At 39.0% G+C, this 20,833-nt stretch overlaps 1 protein-coding gene across 1 annotated transcript in view; it reads left to right on the top strand.

Moving 5' to 3' along the window:
* The window catches only part of dnaja2a (DnaJ heat shock protein family (Hsp40) member A2a), a 28,555-nt gene extending 13,853 nt beyond the window's left edge, over positions 1–14,702 (top strand). The window contains exons 5-9 of the mRNA XM_043706912.1: positions 863–996; positions 4,293–4,489; positions 12,228–12,372; positions 13,049–13,176; positions 13,396–14,702. Of these exons, the coding sequence (XP_043562847.1) occupies positions 863–996; positions 4,293–4,489; positions 12,228–12,372; positions 13,049–13,176; positions 13,396–13,587 (796 nt within the window). The 3' untranslated portion in view covers positions 13,588–14,702. The remainder of the gene's footprint in view (positions 1–862; positions 997–4,292; positions 4,490–12,227; positions 12,373–13,048; positions 13,177–13,395) is intronic.
* Positions 14,703–20,833: the final 6,131 nt, after the last annotated feature.

The following is a 20,833-nucleotide window of genomic DNA, read 5'->3' as shown; positions in this document are numbered from 1 at the left end:
CAAAGTCTTTTCCCTGGGGTGGGCGGGTCTAGAACTAGAGGGCATAGATTTAAGGTGAGAGGGGAAAGATATAAAAGAGACCTAAGGGGCAACATTTTCCACAGAGTGGCATGTCTATGGAATGAGCTGCCAGCGGAAGTGGTGGAGGCTGGTACAATTGCAATATTTAAAAGGCATTTGGATGGGTATATGAATAGGAAGGGTTTGGAGGGATATGGGCTGGGTGCTGGCAGGTGAGACTAGATTGGCTTGGGATATCTGGTCGGCATGGACGGATTGGACCGAAGGGTCTGTTTCCATGCTGTACATCTCTATGACTCTACTGATTCATGTGGGCCCCACTGATCGCAACCTGCAAGCACAAAAAATACTTGTTTGTTTGTCCCATGTTTTCTATCCATTAACCAGCTCTCAATCTATGCAGTATATTTCCCCCAAACCTGGTTCAAGTGGCCATTCATTGAATGATGGTCACAAGTAATGGTGGATAGCATTGCAGATGAACCTAGGCAGTTCAGGTGATGAGGAAATGTTAAAAATGTGTCGCTTGGTAATTCTATTTTCGAGACTTGAGCAATAATTGCTTTTTGTTTATCTCTATCACCCATCATTTGAATGCTTTCTTGGTTTAGCTTTATTTCTTGACTATTCTGAGATGACTTCGGAATGTACATAGCCTTTTTCAAATGTCTCTTGTGACCAAGGTGTATTTCATTTAACAAAGTGATTCTTGAAATAGTAGCATTAATTTAACTACCTGTCAATTAAGTATTGAAGCCCTTACTCGCCTCAGCTGTTCTTCCCATCACATGTTTACATGCAGTCATTTGTTATAACGTGAAATGTTTATTTTTAAACACAGCCAGGGTGGAAAGGCAGGAGCTGTTCAGAAGTGCAGTGCTTGCAGGGGACGAGGTATAAGGATTATGATTAGGCAGTTGGCACCAGGAATGGTTCAACAGATGCAATCTGTGTGTTCTGATTGTAATGGAGAGGGTGAGTAAGTTCTTGTGTTTACATATACATTGTGATTGTGATGTAAGCTTGCCATTATAATGTAACGAATGGAATTTTTTGATTTGAAATCTCCACGTGTGTGTTGGGAAAAAATCTAGATTTGTAAACAAATGTGCTCCGGATGATGCGAATATGACAGGGTTACATTTGCTGATTCGTTTATATGTTTAATCTCATGTGGACTTAATTTTAACTGATAATCCAATGACTGCACTACACCTTGGCCAAATTGGTTAATGTTGTCCGCAATACTAATCAGGAGGCAAAAAGCTGAGGATTTTGACATCCATTTCTCATCTTAACCCTAAATATTCAAAGATCTGAACACAGTGGAGCCATTTACAGGGGAACCTTGATTATCCGAATACTAATTGTCCGAAAATAGGATTATCCTAAGGAGATCTTGAGGTCCCGATAGAAACATTATGTCAAAGACATCAACAGTGATCGCATCTTACAGTGATTAAACAGGCACCGTCTCCAAATGACTGACTGCCTGCCCGCGCCCTCTCTCCCCCCACACTTTCCCTAAAGTTCTACAGAGGGGTGTACCCTCAACCTCCTGCCCCCCCCCCCCCCCAAAGAAATAATCGCTCCAACATTGTCCTGTGCATGGCAAACGTGGAACCTGTCAAAAATTTGCAGTAGAAATTTGTGTGGGGCTGTGGCTATGTGTGCTATTTGGAGACTTACCCACAGAGGCAGCAATCTTATTCTTGGTGTGCAGTCTGGATGCCCTGGAGAGAGGCCGGGGGTGGACGCTGGTTATGGGGGTGGTGGAGGGCTGTGCTGGGGACAGGTTTGGACCGGGGTGGGGGTAGGGGGCAGGTTTGGACCGGGTTGGGAATGGGGGGGGGGGTTTGGACCGGGTTGGGGGCGGGGCCTTGTGTGCTGCTGCAGTCTCCTGAACCGGGAGCAGACTTAAAAACTCCAAGTCCCAGAGGAAAGGCATTTAATTGAGTTTCCACTGTAACTGTTTTATTGAATTGTTCCACTGCTGACCTGCCTGTTCAGGTGCGCGCGTCCCACAGTTTTGCTAGTGATATCGAGTAAAAACCCAGAGACCCAAATTATGATTTGAATGTAGTATTGCTTTATCACAAAGCACAATATCAGAAGCACAAATCAAACAAGCCTCACCTGTCTCTGTATGTCATCTCCAGGTTGATCAGGCTTGCTGCAGGTGTTTTTCTTGTAGTCTCCAGTTTAGACTGACATCAGCAATAGTCTTTTCTCCACCCATACCCTCCTTTAGGTTCTTTTGTCGTAAACAGTTGTAAGCCTTTTAACCCTGCTTCCTTTCCGGCTGTCAGGATTTGGTTTATTGGTCATATTGTGCTATTAATTGATACACTTCCTGGGCCCATCCTGCAGAATAACCATAATGAATGTGTCTAATCTCGTCATATTCTACACAATAGAGCGCGATGGGTCTCTTTGTAGAGATCTCCTGACTCCAAATGTAATGAGGTCTTGTAATGCTGTTACGTTCATCATTGAAGACTACTTTTATCCATCTAGGAAATTCTGCGTCCCTGGTCATGGGTTCTCTGGATCTTTGTGTGGCTAATGAGTCTGTCTGATTTTAGAACCGCATCTCTGACCACACATTTGGCAGGTCCTAGATGCCTTGTGTGGGCATTTTTTTAACCTGATAGTGCTGTTGCAGATCAACAGGCATATGGTCCTTCACACAAAGTTGATCCAGTTCCAGTGGCAAGGAAACGTCTATGTCTGGGAATCTCCCTTGTGCCTTAGTGCATTTGTTAGATGTGCGATATGTCAACTTCAATTTTACCTGTCGTCTTAATGTTGTACCCGATCACATACAGCATTGATTGCTCGTCACCATACCTGACCTCTAGAATTCTGCTGCAGTGAATATGTCTTTAATGAGGTCAGGAGCCAAATGGTCCTTTCAAAAATGAACTGGTGTCAGTAAACGTGCTGTTGATAGATAAATGTCACTTGATTACACTGTCAAAGACCACTGACATTGTTTTGTTGATGAGGCTGATGGGCCAGTGAAAAGCCAAATGGATTTATCAAGCTTTGTATGGCAGGAACTACCTGGCAATTTCATTTTGTCAGGTAGTGTTTTGGTTGTATTGGAATGTGAGAGTTACAGCAAGTTCTGGTGCGCAAGTCTTGAAAACTAAACTTGGGATTTTATTAGGACTAGTAGTCGCTACTAGTAATATGCAGTGACTTTTCTTTATCACATGGAGTGAATTGAATTGGGAGTTCTGACTGAAGATCATTGAGAATGTTTCAGGTTTTGTCATCCTGCTGGGTAACACTATCTTCAAAATTGGGGAGAATCATGGAACCTTCTTTTACTGTTACCTGTTCTATTGTCAGCCCCCATTCATGACTGATGTGCCAGAGTTGTACAGCTTTGATCAGTTGGTGTATGATTGCTTTATTCTGTTTAAAGCATGTTTACTGTGTTGTTACTTCACTAATTTGGCACCTCCATTGTAGGTGCAGCTGGTACTGCTCCTAGCATGTTTCCTAGCATGAAAATTAGCATGCTGGCTTGATAAGAACGGTAGCATGAAAGTATCTCCCAGTTTAAAAGGTTGATAGGTTGTGGAAAACTGTTCTACTGTTGATGTTCCACAGCACCTTGTGCATAGTCAATTTGAGTTATTGAACTGATCCACTGTTTCATTCTACATAATGTTTGTGCAAAATGGCAGAGGTGTCTTCGTGGGTAAGTCTCCAAATAGCACACATAGCCACAGCCCCACACAAATTTCTACTGCAAAATAACTCTATCTCTGCCTTGCTATGTGTCGAAAGTAAACCTTTTGTGTAAGAAAGAAATGTATGTTTGTGCAAAGGCTACATTGAGTTGTGCGTTATTGACTATTCAATGCATCTTTCTCCATATGAAAACATTGTTGGAAATCTAGTTTAAGGAAAAATTCGTTTCAATCCAAGATTTCATTAAAGTGTGTGATTAAAGATTTAGACCTACAGTGTTGTATCTATCAGAAAAGTCACTTGAAGTACCTTATCGTTTGTTTTGCATTAAATTCTTTTTGTAAAAAATTAAACATGAAATACCAAAACTTTCTGGAATCTAAGGTTTTAATCTAAATATGTATATGGTACAGCTTTCAGAACTGATTTTAGTTCTATTGTGTGCAAAAACATCTTGTTTTTAGGTCTAGTTTTATTATATCCCTAAAACTAACTGAACAAAAGATGCATGGTGGAATTATTAAATTATACTCTTTGAATTCGGGCCTTATGTTTGAATATTACAGGTGAAGTTATTAATGAAAAAGATCGATGCAAGAAATGTGAAGGAAAGAAGGTGGTGAAAGAAGTGAAGATTCTAGAAGTTCACATAGATAAAGGCATGAAGCATGGGCAACGTATTACATTCAGTGGAGAAGCAGACCAATCTCCTGGTGTGGAACCTGGTGATATTATCCTTGTACTACAAGAAAAGGATCATGAGGTATCTAACTGATAAATGCGACCTTCGCTTTAATAATATATTTTCAATTTCTCCAGTATTGGTGAGGCTTAGTGGGTGTTCAGCTGAATTAGCCTGAAGTAGGGTGAAAATACATTAGATGAATCAAAATATCTAGTATATTCAATATTTCCCAGTGGCTGTGTTGTTTCATTTGTGACAGATTTCATGGTGGAAGCAGCTTTAAAAGAAAGCTGGTCTGATTTGACAATGCAAGCATTTGAGGCAAAAAGTCTTGTGGCATTTTTAAACTAGAAGCAAAGGGAAGAGGTATTCAATTATTTATGTTAAGCATTCAGCAACTTAAGTAGTTGATGGTATATACTAAAAATTTGATATTTCATTTTGCAGTTCTGAAATGTAAGCTTGCTTACTGTTCTGCGTTCTATGCTTCTATATGTTGGTGGTGTATGTGATCTTGTACAGTAAGATATGGAAGATAATCTGTTTAACAGTGGACTAAAATAGTATTCCCATCATATCTCTCAATTCATACAATACCCATTAAAAAAAATGTATTTAGCACTGTTTTCTTTATTAATGTCATATATGCCAGTTTTGAAATTTAGGTGGCTATGTCCAATTTTCTTTGCTTCTAATTACTGATCGGCCGTCTTAGAAAAGGTTTAAGTCTTGAGGTGCTTATTAAATCTTGCAAGTGAAGCATTAGAACTTACAGATATGTAGACATCCTGCAGCACTAAAGGAAGCGATGTGACTGATTCTGCCTGTGTCAGCTGAAGAGCTTTCAGGCCTGTTTCCACTTCTTCGAGCTTGTGCTGTAGCCCTGTAAATTACCCCACTTATGTACATATACCATGTTTTTTTTCAAACACTGAAGATTTCTGCATTGAGTTCTCAGCCGGTCTCTGGGGAAAGTAAATTCTGCCCGAATTCTAATTCTTCCATGGGTAAATTTGAATCTGTGCAGTGATGGTGACCTTTTATGCTAAACAGTTAATAGGTCCTTCCAATTGATTCCATCTAAATTCCTTCCAAGTTTTTTTTGTCATCTTGACTTTGAAATGTTACCATTTCCTCACTATTACTAGCTCTAAATCTTGGAATTTCCTTCCATTTGTCATTTGTGGGTGTCCTTAAAAGTCTCTAATGACTACAGTGCTTCAAGGTAAGCACTGTAGTCATTAGAGACTACAGTGCTCATTCTTACCCACTTTAGGTGGGTAAGAATGAGCAATAAATGCTGAGTCTGTGTCCCATGAACGATTTTAGAAACACGTTTTGAATCTCCTTAAACACTCCCTGCTTGGAAGAAGAAAACCCCAGTTTAATCAACCTTCCCTCAAGGCTAATGTTCTCCATTCCTGGCAGTGTCCTCAAATCCTTATTTAAGCATTTGTTACCCATGGTAAAATGCCTTAGTGAACTGTTGAATTCTAGTTGTATGTACATTCAGCATGCTGAGAAGATGCTTTTGAGTGCAATTAAATTCATTCTGTAATATGGTATGCAGGATTATAGCCAGTATTCTAACTGTAGCCTAACTAATTTTTATACAATTCTAGAATCATTTCCTAGACCTTGACTTCTAAGCCTTGGCTAATTTTAGAAAAAAAGTATCCCACATTATCACCTTGTCATCGGAATCTCCTTCCACAATTTATTATCCTACCGTTTGCCATTTTCCTACCCAGCTGCCCATTGATATCTTGTAGTTTACTGCTTCCTCCATTATGGTATAATCCTATGAGAGCCAGTTGTTTCATCTGCAAATGTCTTGACTGTCATTTCTCCATTTAATTCTGAATCATTGACGTGAACCGCAAAAAGTGCCTTAGTGCTGAGCCAAGTTTAGATTCATGTTTCGTTTTTCCCTTCGAGCACCTGTAATTTTGCTTTTTAATGTCATTGCCAAGTGCGATTTTGTTAACCGTCTGAGTAACAATCCACACTGACTACATCAAACTCATTAGTCTTCTCAAAATATTCAGTTGAGTTAGTCAGACTTTCCCTGAGCAAGTCTGGGCTTGATTATTACTATTGAGAAAGGCAGAGATTAGATACTGTCTCACTAAATTGTTTAAAATAATAGGTAGGACATCTGATTACTTGGTCTATCACTTACTCCTTTTAAGCCAAGATACAATGTTAGCAATCCTCCAAGCCTCTGGTACCACGCTTGTAGCCAGAAAGGATTGTAAAATACCTTTACTAATGTCCTTTCTTAGCACCTGCAATGCATAGTGGATCGAGTGACTTATCTGCTTCCAAACGTTAAACACTTAATATTTTAGGTTTATCTCATTCAATGTCCCAGAATTATCCTTAACTGCCATGATATATTTCTGCCAACAGCCATTATATCTTAACTGCATATCTTTTCCCTCCACATGCAGGCTGTTTTTATTCAGTCCCTTATGCCCAACTCTGTCTTGTCATCCTCTTGTTCTTTAGGACATCTTTGGATATTCCTTGATTTTTACTTGATATAGTTTAATGTTCCTCTTTGCTTTTCTTACTTCCTTTGTAAATTCACCCCTACAATTTCTATTTGTAGGCTTCCTCCGAGGGTACTGCTTCAACTTGCCCAGTTTATTTCCCTAAAATTAAGTATAGATCTGCCATTGATACCCTTCCTACATACTGGCTAAAAAGCTTTTTTGAATGCATTTGAAGAACTCTGCTCCCTTAATGCCTTTTACACCAATTTAATTTCATTTGCACTTAACAATTTGCCAACATGGCGACACTATTTTAATAATAGCTAAAATGACTTAATGTGTATTTGTAACATATTAAACTCAGTAATGGTAAGCACAAAACAACTTGTTTGTTTATTTTCTCTCCTTTTTGTTTTCTCAACTGTTTGTACTCTTAATTTTCTGCCATCTGGTCCCTGCTTCACTACTTCTTTCTGAATACAAAAGTTATGCTTCCTATCACCATACCAATTAATTGAATTTGGTTTATTATCACATGTACTTGCATGAATACAGTAAAAGGTTTACTTATTGAAAAGTTGCTTATGGTGCCATCTTGGGTAAAGAATCTTGCTACAGTTTAAATGCTCCCCATATCTTTAACAGGCCATCCCATCCTATTGAGATGCAAGCCATTGGTCTCAATACACCAGGAATCTGAAGTTTTTCACTTTTGCAACATCTCTCTCAGTATTGCTGAGTTGTCCTATTTTGATGCTCAGTAATGTAAGGCAACCGGGACTGATTTTGAGTTCCTGCTTTTCAGTTTTTCTCCCAACTCCTTAAACTCTGCAAGGCATCATGCGTCTTTCTACAGGTATGTTACGACACTGGGTAAACCCTCCTGCTTAATTTAAAAGCAGCAACACAAAAGATTTATCCCATGCAATCTAAAAATTTGAGTGTCCAAGAACTATTTAAAGTAAAAATTAACAACTTTATTCCTCAAGAAATAACAGAGAATAATGTGTACAAGTCCTTACTTTAACCTATCTCTTACTTTCCCTTCTATAATACTAGTCTGATAAAACTTCTGATTAAGATCTATAAAACAACACTTCTTATCTCTAAACCAGGCAGCTTTCAGTTCTTCTGTTTGGATCGTCCTGTCATCTTTTCTTTTTAGGAATTTCTGCGTCACAGGTTACTGATTTAAGAGTGCTATTTTTCAGGCAGTATTTTACCCACTGGGACTTGACAGTTCTCCTCTCAACTGTTCAATTTTCCCCAGACTTATAACCCCAAAACGTCGGTTGTGTCATTGGCTTTTAAGGTTGTTGATAAACTAAATTCAAACTGGATTGGCATTTGGTATTTTTCGGGGTATTTTTTAAACTGGCCAAATTCCAATTTGTTTTAGTCTCCAGGCAATGCGCTAGGCGGTACAGTGGCTCAGTGGTTAGACTGCAGCCTCATAGATTCAATTCCAACCTCTGGCGATTGTGTGGAGTTTGCACATTCTCCCAGTGTCTGTGTGGGTTTCCTCTGGGTGCTCCGGTTTTCTCCCATAGTCCAAAGATGTGCAAGTTAGGTGAATTAGCCATGCTAAATTGCCCATAGTGTTAGGTACATTAGCCAGAGGGAAATGAGTCTGGGTGGGTTACTCTTTGGAGGGTCGGTGTGGACTTGCTGGGCCGAAGGGCCAGTTTCCACACTGTAGGGAATCTAATCTAATCAAGTTGTTCGACTAAATAGTACATTGTTACCTATTGAGAACACTTGGTGCTGTGTCCAGTAGTTCTGATGCTTTTAACTCTCTTGAACCCACATCTTTGTAACAGGTCTCATTGATATAGACATAGACCACAATCTTTGGCATTTTAGATATTTTCTAATCAACCTGTTAAAAGATGCTATTACACACATTTGCAACAAGTGGGTCTTGAACCTGGACTCGTGGCCCAGAGGCAAGCACCCTGCTAATGCATTGCAAATCCTTGCAGAGGCGTTTAATCGTCCCTTTTCAATGTTCTACAGCTGCTTAAGACACCTCGTTGACTTTGGCACCAGAAAAATGGCATGCCATCTTGGAATTATTACTCTGCTTGTTGGTGTATTTCTTTTCCAATGGCTATTGAATCCCTTAGCTATTGCTGCTGTGATAACTTCATCCTCTTTGCGCTCCCCTTGATATTTCTTTATATGTTGTCAGTTATACAAAGATTGTGGAATTCCCAGATGGCACAAGATTTGCATTTGACAGGACTGAGGTGCATCTATTTATTCAACTAGATTAGATTAGATTATTTACAGATTAGGTTAGATTACTTAGTGTGGAAACAGGTCCTTCAGCCCAACAAGTCCACACCAACCCACTGAAGCGTAACCCACCCATTCCCCTACATTTACCCCTTTACCTAACACTACGGGCAATTTAGCATGGCCAATTCACCTGACGTGCACATTTTTGGACTGTGGGAGGAAACCGGAGCACCCGGAGGAAACCCACGCAGACATGGGGAGAATGTGCAAACTCCACACAGTCAGTCGCCCGAGTCGGGAATTGAACCCGGGTCTCTGGCGCTGTGAGGCAGCAGTGCTAACCACTGTGCCACCGTGCCGCCCACAACTAGGTTGCTTAACGTTCCCATTGAAGATTAGAGGTGGGGAGAATGTCTTGTGACATCACTTTGAATTTAAAAAACAGTGAGTCGGCAAATTCTTATTACCTCTGTTCAAGCCTAATTCCTTGGCCGTCTTTATGTCTCTTTGAGATTGTCTTAGAGTTCTTGTCTCTTAACTGATTGCTTAATCTATTTTGAGTTGTAGGTATGTAACATTCAACGGCTGCTTGTAACACAAAACGCAACAAGTGCTAGAACCAAAAAAATACAGCTGAGTAGTTCCAAACCCAATTCATGCTTGCACAAAATTTCCATGTTCACGATGCGTGCTATTCTGTGACCACTCTGTCCTGATTTGCTTTAATCCAGAAAATTGAAGGTGACTGCTGAAACAGTTCTATCAATTTTCTGTTTTTTCACTTTAGCTTTTAGGCACCACTACTGTTGGGCAAGTGTACAATTCATATAGGAATGAGTAGGTGTGGCAACAACTTTTTTTTTAATCATAAAACATCAGTTATTGCAGAAAGTATTTTGGCAAGTGGATACATCTGACTGTTTGGGTCTTTGTTGACTATACTATATTGAAAGTAATAGATTTTAATGATATACTGCTGAATTGTTATCATTGTTGTATGCAATGAACTTCAAAAGGAAATGTTGCCATTTTGTGGAGGTGGTCCAGTGTTACATCATGCTAAGATGACTTGGTTAATATGTATGTGTTCAGATGGTTCTTTTGGTTAATGTTTCTTTAAATATCTGTATAAGTAATAGCAATTTTATAACCAGCAAACTGCTAACTATGGGTAAGATGCTAAAGTTCTTTGTATTTCTATTATAAAGTTAGTAATTAGGGGGATAGCAGTAGAAATATGTTTCAAATTACAGAATATGGAATGCAAAATATTAAAGCATCTGTCCTGAGAGTGCCCTGACTTTGATTACTACTACAGAGCATTTCAGGAAGTGCATGGTTTGTGTTCATCAAGTTAGAGATTTAAATTACTCAAATTCTTTAATTTTTGTGTCTGAAGTACTCTGGTTAACAGAAAGCATTGACTAGCTTTCTGTATTTAACATTGAAATTAAATCAATAAATTTGAAATTAGGCACAGGCAGACAAAATATGAATTAACAACTTGTAACTCTCAATCGCAACACATGCAAACAGTCAAAGAAAATAAATTGTTTTGAGTGGACAAAAATATTTGTACCAGTCTGCAGGATAAAATGAAGTCCTTATTATTTGGTCTTTCTGATCTCCAGTTGTTTTTCCAAGTGTATTCAATTCTTTACGACAGACATAGGGCAGTTGGCTCATTAATTGTTCAGTCTCTGTTTTGAGGCAGCAGCTAACTGTCTTCCAATTCTTTGTAACCTATCTGCAAGGAGAGGGATACTTTCTTTTTGCATGCCGAGGCTCTCTGCCCCATGTTGTTCTCAGAGATTGTCTTTCTGTGTCTGCCTGCCAAGCAGCCAGTCAGTTTTCGTACTGCTAAGTCCTGACCCCCTACAACTGGTCCTGATGAAATACCACTTAACAGATTCTCTCGGGGCAAAGCTGAGTCATTAATATCTTTCCCCATTGCTTGAAGGAAGCAACAGAGCCAATACGATTCATAATGAGTTAAAGTTACTTGTTTTAAAACTGCAACATCTCCTTCCACAGTTTTCTTAGTTTAAAGCACTGTCACTTTCCCATTTTGTCCAAAATTCCAAACTAAATAACTTTTCAAAAGTTATATTGCCTTGCTCCATACTACTTCTGGAGTTCATGCCCTTGTTACTGAAATTCCTAGGCCTACTGATCTTCCCAAGCTCTTTGTCAAAGGCATAACCACAATATGCAAGATAGCTATTAACTTTGAGTCGGAATTACTGTCACAGCATTTGCATTCTAGACTAGGTCAGTCATCTCTGGGATGGTCTATGCAAGAGTGTTGAAATACAGAGTAAAAATCGCAGGTATAGGACATACTCAGGTTAGAGTGCATCTGTTGAGAGAGAAAAATCTACTGTGGATCCTTTGTTGAACCAACATTTCTGACAGCATGAAATGTGCTTTCCCATGAAGTGCCAAAGAATTTGCCTCTGATCTAACTGGACCAGATATACAAATTGGTCCAAATCTTTCTTGAACAACCCAATTGAAAGGCTTTTGTAAAATGCACAAGAAATTCAGACTAGTGATCATCTATGGACTTGCAGAAGCAAATAACTACATGCTGGGAATCTGAAATACAAACAAAATACTACTAATGTGAAAAGCCGTCAGTCTGAAGTATTATTGTTTCTCTTTCAAAATTTGCCAAACCTGCTGAATATTTCCAGCATTTTCTTTTTTGATATCGGATTGGAGTGGTTTGTTGTGATCAGTTGGCTGAATAGCTCTCATATAAAATAGTTAGTTGTAAACTGTGAATGGGCATGTTTTGAGTTGCTAAATGAAAATTTAGGCCTGGGTGCTAAGTGCTTACAGATAGTGCAGCTACTATCATCTTTAAATAGCAACCTAATATTCTTATTCTTTGAAACTAACGGAAGCTTTGAGTTTTTTTATTTTACCTAATATTTTAGGAATATCACGCAGAGCAAACTTAGTGTTCTGTCGTGATGCTTGACCTATCTAATTTCATGTGTTTTATTCTCTTTTTTTTTAAATGTAAAGTTGCATTTAGTTCACAAGACATAACGTTTTGCTTTAATTCCTAGGTGTTTCAAAGAGAGGGAAATGATTTGCACATGACCCACAAAATTGGTCTTGTTGAGGCACTCTGTGGCTTTCAGTTCACATTCCAACATTTGGATGGACGGCAGATTGTTGTGAAATATCCTCCAGGAAAAGTTATTGAACCAGGTAATAGATAAGAATATTGAAGAAATATTTTATTCTCAAACCAACCCATCAAAAATTGTATGAAAATGATAATGTACAGCATGTTCCAACATTAATGGAATTAAAAACAGGAGCCGGAATTGACCATTCAGTCCTTCTAGTCTGCTCCACCAATATGATGGCTCCTCATCCAACTTAGTACCTGCTTTCTCGCCATACCCTTTGATCCCATTTGCCTTAAATTGTATGTAACTCTTCTTGAAGGCATTCAATGTTTTAGCCTCAGCCACTTTACATGGCAGAGAACCCCACAGGAACACCACTCTGTGAAGAAATGTTTTCCTCGTCTCAGTTCTAAATGGCATATACCCTATGTTCTTAGGCTGACCCCCTGGTTCTGGACTCTCTGGTCATCAGGAACATCCTTCCTGAGTTTACCCCCTCTCTTCACTGTCAATTCACTGTCCCACTCAACTTTTACGACAGCCCAAGGGATTTGTTAGTATAGTGATCAAATTACTGGACTAATAATATGGATAAACATTTTCAAAAATTCAGATTCAAGTAATGAAATAAATATGCAATAAAAATGACATTAGTAATGATGACCATGAAGTATTTGGTTGTCATTACAGTTTATAATGCGCTAAGTGCCCAAAGCACTATTCTGATATTTGTATTTTATATTTTCTATTAGGTTGTGTTCGTGTTGTTAAAGGTGAAGGAATGCCACAGTATCGTAATCCATTTGAAAAAGGCAACTTGTATATCAAGTTTGATGTTCAGTTCCCTGAAAATAATTGGATAAGCCCTGAAAAAATAGCTGTAAGTGGAAAATCCAGTTTCTTATTTCACTTGTTTGGTGGTTGCTTTCTGCCAGTCACCCAGTCTGATATTTTGTCATTTAGTATTGGAAGGACGTAAGCCTGCAGCATCTAATATGCCTCTATAAACCAGGAAGATTTAAAATATTTTTTATCTCCATGTTTCTAACATTTTCTTACAAAAATGCATATGCAAAGTTAATACCTGTGTTACCTTCAGGAACTAGAAGATCTGCTCCCTGCCCGGCCTGATGTTCCTGATGTGATTGGTGACATTGAGGAAGTTGATCTGCAAGAATTTGATAGCACCCGTGGCTCTGCAGGAGGACACCGACGGGAAGCGTACAATGATAGTTCTGATGATGAAAGTGGCCACCACACTGGCCCTGGTGTACAGTGTGCCCATCAGTAAACTTTGGTAAAACACACTTGCAAACTATGTTCTGTTCAGTTTTGGATATTTTCAGATTTCATCTGGTTTTGTTAAGAGCCAAACTGGACTTTATGTCACAACTCAATCCAGAGGAACTCTGATGGACATCTCTTTGCTGTATATGTAACTTTTAATTATATTTACCGAATGTATAATTTAAAGTAAACTAACCATGGCACAGTGTGAGGTGCTCAATTCTTTGAGACCTTTGCAGGGGAGCAGCTAGTGAGAATTAAACTGGTATCTCAAATTTTGTCTGTCCTTGTATCTCTGCTTTTTTTAAAGAAAAGTTTCTGTAAATTCTTTGCTTTCCTTCTGCCACCACTTTAAAAAAAAGTTTTCCTGATGTTGTCTGGCCCTTATTTGTGTACACTTGATGTATGGGCTGAAATCACATGAGCTGCTAACATACGTAGAAATAAAGAATTTAGTGGTGCGCATATCTCAACAGCTGCATGTCAACCCAAGTGAAGCTGCATCTATAAGTTTTCTAGAGCTTCAACAAAAAAAGTTTAAAGCAAAGTAACAGATAATGTGGTTATGCGGTTCTTTTCCAGAATCCTCAAAGTTCTGTGGTTGTTAAGTAATAAATTCAAATTGCAATGGCGAATATTTTTTATTCTGAACCCATGCTTGGAAGGAGGCTCAGTTCTGTTTGTTTTATAAAGTTTGGGCAGTTTTATTTTGCTTTTTCTCCATCCTTCCCATTGCCTTAAATTTTGGCAAAGCCTTTGGACCATTCTGTGTTGTGACAATGATTTAAAATGTTTTTTCATGCTCAAACTGTAAGTAGTTATTTCTGAAGTCCAAAATTGAGTCATCTGTTAAAATGTTTGTTCAAATTAAAAGTTTTGAAAAAATTAGAATCATTTGTATGCACTGTTAAATATTTGGCTGTTTTATGAATTTTGGGGCTGACTTTTGTTTAGCTGTGACACGTGTAACAGCCATTTGCTGAAAATGATGTGCAGTCTGCTGAATGTATGGCAAAAGCTCCCTGTATGAAATTTGAATAGATTGACGTTTGCAGTGGTGGTCATTGTGGATGCAGGCAATTGTTCAGTAATGGAATCAATTAAAAGTATGGACAGACATTTATTTTTATGGAATCATTGGGCAATGGCAGTGAATTTGGTTTGAATCAACATGCTACTCACCTGATCACTTTTTTCATTGGTGAGATGTTGATGGGAAAACGGCATTTAAAAAGCGATCACTGGTGTGTTCATATATCTAGAAGTGCATACTACAACGTAAGATCCCATGGCTTTAGATTTCTTAAAAACAAAGAACGTCAAGTCATTGAAACATTAACCAAGAGATTGGTTTGTAGGAAGATGTTTGAAGGCCAGAGGAATTGGAGGAGTTGATGGAATGGAATGCAGGTGACTGATAGTACACTTACTGCTAATAGGGTACAGTGGGCTGAATCAGAGGACCCCAAATTTGGTATGGCTAGAGATGGGGGCTATAAATAAATTAAACATGTGCATTTAGTAAAATTAATTTGAGGCAGCAGCACATTTTATTTGCTTACTTCATTGGCTTCAGTATATGTTCTCAAATTAAGTAGCAAAGCTGACAGTAATATAAGATTAGCTGTGTGCCTATAGCTTTTCAGGGCAAATGAATCTACTATTGTGCCTCATTTTTGAAAAACAAAATGCAGTGTGGGGCGAAAGTTTCAAATCAGTCCATTAAAAAAAGGCCCTTTGTCCTCCATTTCTCTGCATATAGTTTCCTCCTGCTCAATAATGTAATTAGTATCAACTTTGTTAAAAGCAGACTATTTTGCACAGTACTTATCGTACACTAATCAATAATAAAAATGTCTTGATAATTGGGTGAATATGGATTTACCATATAAAGAGCTGGTATCCAATATCTTGTAACAGAAGTGTAGTTTTTCCTGTCCAAATAAATAGAAATCAGAAATTGACATTGGCAAGCTTCAGAGTCATGTTCCATTTATCTTTTTGTAATAAAACACAGTTGAGTATTTAAGGTCTTGTGCAAATTTGCACTATAGTAGTACAGAAATATATCGCAGTTAATTGTTATTGGGATGAAACCTTTCAAAAATACTAATCACCAAGTATGTTGCAGGCTAAGGAGCTGACTGGCGACAAAAGTGGAACATGATTCTACAGCTACTGAAATGTGTGGATTCCATATAATTATGAATATACAGCAAAGCTGCACTCATTAATCAATAAACCTTGTGCTGGTGAATTCTAAGTTATTTATAAATGCAATGTACTTTGAAAATGCTGTGACTTATTTCATGATGCATCATCTGACCACCCAGGTCAGTGGGATTATTTTAAGTCCTACATGAAAGTACATGGGAATGTTGAGCAATAGAGAAACCTCTGGCATAGATCAGAAGTACAGACTGGAATGGTCCCACATTTAGAAGGGGAGGAATGGAAGAGTGAATGAAGTGGACATTTTGCGATTGATATGAGACATTGAGTGTGGTGCTGGAAAAGCACAGCAGGTCAGGCAGCATCCGAGGAGCAGGAGGATCATGAATGAAACATGTTGGCTGGGGGGGGTTGAGATAAATGGGAGGGTGCACAGGTAGCTGAGAATGCAATAAGTAGATGAAGGTAGGGGAGAAGGTGATAGGTTGAAGAGGAGGGTGCAGCAGAAAGATGGGAAAGACTATGGACAGGCCAAGAGGGCAGTGCCGAGTTGGAAGCTTGGAACTGGGATAAAGTGGGGGGAGGGGAAATGAGGAAACTAGTGAAATCCACATTAATCCTGTGTGGTTGCAGAGTTCCATGGCGGAAGATAAGGTGTTCTTCCTCCAAGTGTTGGGTGGTTAGAGTTTGGCAATGGAGGAGGCCCAGGACCTGCATGTCCTGGGAGAGGGAGTTGATGTGTGATGAGACCACTTGAATTGAACTGGAAGAATGCTCCCGACTTTGAATTGTTTGTACAAAAGTTTGAAATGTGCTTTCAGCGGTTCATATTCCAAGCTTAATAAGAATTTATTGTTTCCCATAGTAATAAGTAGAAATTGTTTAATATTTGCAATTTGCTTTTGTTTTCAGTGGATGTTTCTAATCATAATTTGGTGTTTGAGAAGCCTATTTTTTTCCATCCAGTGACTGTTAGTCACTAAGTGGAAATACTCATGGCTAGCAATTTTCTTTGAACTTGGTAGAACCTCATGTATGGATTAGATTGTGGGTTTAATTACCATTCCAGAGGTTTGAGCTTTGGTCAAACATAGGAGGATGGTGCCTGGACTGGAGGGTTTGAATTATAGGGAGAGGCTGAATAGGTTGGGACTTTTACTCCTGGAGCATCAGAGGCTGATGGGTGACCTTAAGGATTATAAAGATTCATTTTCAGGTGTTTCATCACCATATAGGTAACATCAGTGAGCCTCTGGATGAAGCGCTGGTGGCGTGGCCCACTTTCTATTTACGTGTTAAGATCATCTTGGATTGGTGATGTCATATCCTGTTCTTTTTCTCAGGGGGTGGTAAATGGGATCCAAGTCAATGTGTTTGTTGATAGAGTTCTGGTTAGAATGCCAAGCTTCTAGGAATTGTGTGTCTCTGTTTGGTTTGTCTTGTTCTCGGGTGGATGTCGGTGTGGACTTGTTGGGCTGAAGGGCCTGTTTCCACACTGTAATGTAATCTTCTGTAATCTAATCTAATCTAATGTGTTGTCCCAGTCGAAGTGGTGTCCTTCCTCATCTGTATGCAAGGATACTAGTGAGAGTGGGTCATGTCTTTTTGTGGCTAGTACTAACCACAAAAAGACATGACCCACTCTCACTAGTATCCTTGCATACAGATGAGGAAGGACACCACTTCGACAGGGACAACACATCCATCCTAGAACAAGCCAAACAGAAGCATGCATGAGAATTCATAGAAGCATGGCATTCTGACAGGAACTCTTCTCAACAAATACATTTGACTTGGATCCCATTTACCACCCCCTGGAGAAAAAGAACAGGAAATGACATCACCAACCCTAGGAAATCCAAACACAAATAGAAAGTGGGCCATGCCACCAGTGCTTCAGCCGGAGGCTCACTAATGATATCTAGTATGGTGATGAAACATCTGAAAACGAACCTTCCAGCTCAGCGAGCAAACCTACATCCAGAACCTCAACCTGAGCTACAAATCTTCTCAAAACTCGCTAAGGATTATAAAATCATGAGGGGCATGGGTGGGGTCAATAGCCAGGGTAGGAGATTCCAAAACTAGAGGGCATAGATTTAAGGTGAGGGGGAAAAGATTTTAAAAAGGACCTGAGGGGTAATGTTTTCCTTCAGAGGGTGGTGTGTCTATGGAATGAGCTGCCAGAGGAAGTTGAGCTGGTTTTGATTGGAACATTTAAAAGGCATCTGGGTAGGTACTTGAATAGGAACAGTTTACAGGGAAATGGGCCAAATGCTGTCAGATCAGAGGAGATCTGTTGATCCCTTTCTACTCTTTGAAACTTCAATGGATGATAGCCTTGCCTATACACCTTTTTCATATAAGGCACCCCACCCATTCCAATACCTTGATTTTTTTTTGTGTGATGAGACCAATACTGTGTGCAATACACCAGGTGTGATTTTTGCCATTGACCTGTAATACTGAAGTAAGGTGTCTTTATTCCGTTTCTTGAATCAATGTTCCATTAGATATCCTAATTACTTTGTATTTACATATAACTTTGTGATTCATGCACTAGGGCACCAGGTCCCTCTGCATCTCAGAGCTCTGCAGTCGCTCACCATTTAAATAATAGGCCTTTTTTTTTCCCTGTCAAAATTGACATTTTTACACTTTTTCCCATTAAATTTCTTTGCCAGTTCTTTACCTACTCCCCTTATCCCTTTATAGTCTCTGGTCCTATTCAGGAGTTACCTTTCTTCCAATCCTTGTGTCATCCGCAAATGTAGAAACTATACCTTCAGTCCCTTCAAAGTCATTTGTATCATTTATAAAGGGTTTTACAAACACCAGAAAATAGCCCATTTCTGCCTGTAGTTTGCTATTAGCTGATAGGCTGTCCTTGTTGACACCGAGGAGAACGTGCACTCAGAATATCTCTCATTTTAACAAAGTGACAGATACCTAGTAAACATATTAATGAAAGAGTATATTGAGTTAGAAAAAGTGTAAAAATAGAACTTCTTTTAAATGTAGGCTTAATAGTGTGCACGTGCACACTTCAGAAATAATTAGCAGCAAGTCTTGTGCAGTCACCACTAGAGCATTGGTTTTAGCAAATGTATTGCAGCCAAAAATATTTGTGGCATCTTACCAAATGTCTTCTGGAAATACAATACATCCACTGGTTTCCTTTTATCCAAGCATCTTATTTCTTCAAAGAACTCCAGTAAATTGGTTCAACAGTTTTCCTTTCACAAAACCATGTTGACTTTGGTTATATTGAATTTGTTGAAGTACCCTGCTCTAATGCCTTTAATTTATAATATCTTCTCTATACTAGTGTGTATTTGTGTATTTCTAACCTAAAAGAACCTTGCATGAACCTGAGTTTTGAAGAATTCAAATCTGAGTATTAGCAATCTCACTAGCCTCTTGTGAAGACCCCGGGATGAAGCTCATCAGGACGTGAGAACTGTCAGCTTGTGGTGTCAACAGTTTGCTCAGTAACACCACCTTGTTGATTGATTGTCATTTGCTTGAGTTCCTTCCTCCCTCTCATTATCTAATTTACTGCTGTACTGGGATTTTCACTAAACTTCCTGTTTAGTGAAGACCAATGTAAAATGTTCATTTCATCTGCCATCTCCCTTGCTAATGTTCTAGATTTATTTTCTTCATAACCAACGCACTCAATGTGAATGCTTTTTTTTTGCAAACATCTATAGATCTGTCCCTATATTTCTGGCTTTCTTTCATACTCAAGTCTTTTCTCGTTTGAATTTTTATTGTATTCTGCCCAATCTTGTGATCTTTGTGCCAATGGAACTTTTTAAAGTTGGTTTTATCTTTTATCTTTTTTAGTTAATCATGAATGGTGGCTCCTCTGCTTGGATATTTTTCACTGCTATAGAGCATAACTATTGTGTATTCTGAAATATCCCCTTCAATATCTGCTATATGTTTTAGAATAGAATAGAAATTTATTTTGACATAGTGAAAAGTTTTGTATCTTTCATGTATAAGTCACCCCTCCATGGTACCAACATCAATGACCGAAGCCATGCATCTTGAAACAGAACTAAATTCAGGCAAGGTTCATCACAGTTCAGTTAACAGCTCCTGGGCTCAGGGAAAGCCGAATTGACTTATCCTTTAACTTGATTTGCCCATGATTATCAATGTTTTTGTGAAGCTTCTTTCATACTCCAATCATTACAGTATGTGATTACTGTTAGTCATGTATGTAACTCCCACAAGTGATTTGATGTTATCATTTCTCATCTGCCTAAATCTCTTCATCCAGATTTCATGAACTTAGCTCAACAGAGAGGCATGATCCAATACTGAATAATTAAGAGAATCACTCCTCCAGCTTTCCCTAGCTTCCTGCCCTTCCTAAAGTCTGTTCAGGTCTCAAATCGGTCAACCTGGACTCATTTATTCATCTGTTTTGCTTTGAATCCTATGTGCATTCTTTAGTTTTGCCCTTTAATCTTTTGTAACCTCTAGCCTTATCTATTGATTTACACTTAGATTTTACCTCCTGTGCAATACTCTTCTATCTTGCCTTTTCTCTACCACATTTTCCTAAATTTGATCCATTAACCCCATTACTTAAGCACACTCCACTTCCCTGGTTATGCTGGAGCCAGAATTTTAGTGAACTGCACAGGTGTAGAATATCCCAAAGATACAGACCCCACATCCTCCAGTACTAGTGCCAGCGCTCCATGGATTGGAAGCTTCAATTCTTTCTTGCTCAGAACTATTTTGTAAGATGTGAGATTTTGTGCATATTTTGGTTTTATATGAATGCACAGCATTCAAAGTATTTTCAACTAGGAGAAAAGTGAGGACTGGTGTGTTGTGCTGGAAAAGCACAGCAAGTCAGGCAGCATCCAAGAAGGAGGAGGATCAATATTTTGGGCATAAGCCCTTCACCAGGAAAGTGGAGAGGAGGAGCTGAGAGATAGGAGGGTGGAGGGTGGGTCTTGGGGTTTAAGCTGGGAATGGGTAGATGAAGGTGATAGGTCGGGAAGGAGGGCGGAGTAGATAGGTGGGAAGACAGATGGGACAGTTCAAGGGGGTAA

This window comes from Chiloscyllium plagiosum, chromosome 17, assembly GCF_004010195.1.
Source record: "Chiloscyllium plagiosum isolate BGI_BamShark_2017 chromosome 17, ASM401019v2, whole genome shotgun sequence".
In the NCBI taxonomy this organism is placed as follows: domain Eukaryota; kingdom Metazoa; phylum Chordata; class Chondrichthyes; order Orectolobiformes; family Hemiscylliidae; genus Chiloscyllium; species Chiloscyllium plagiosum.
The sequence above is the reverse complement of the archived record's forward strand: the minus strand, read 5'-3'. Positions and strand labels throughout refer to the sequence as shown.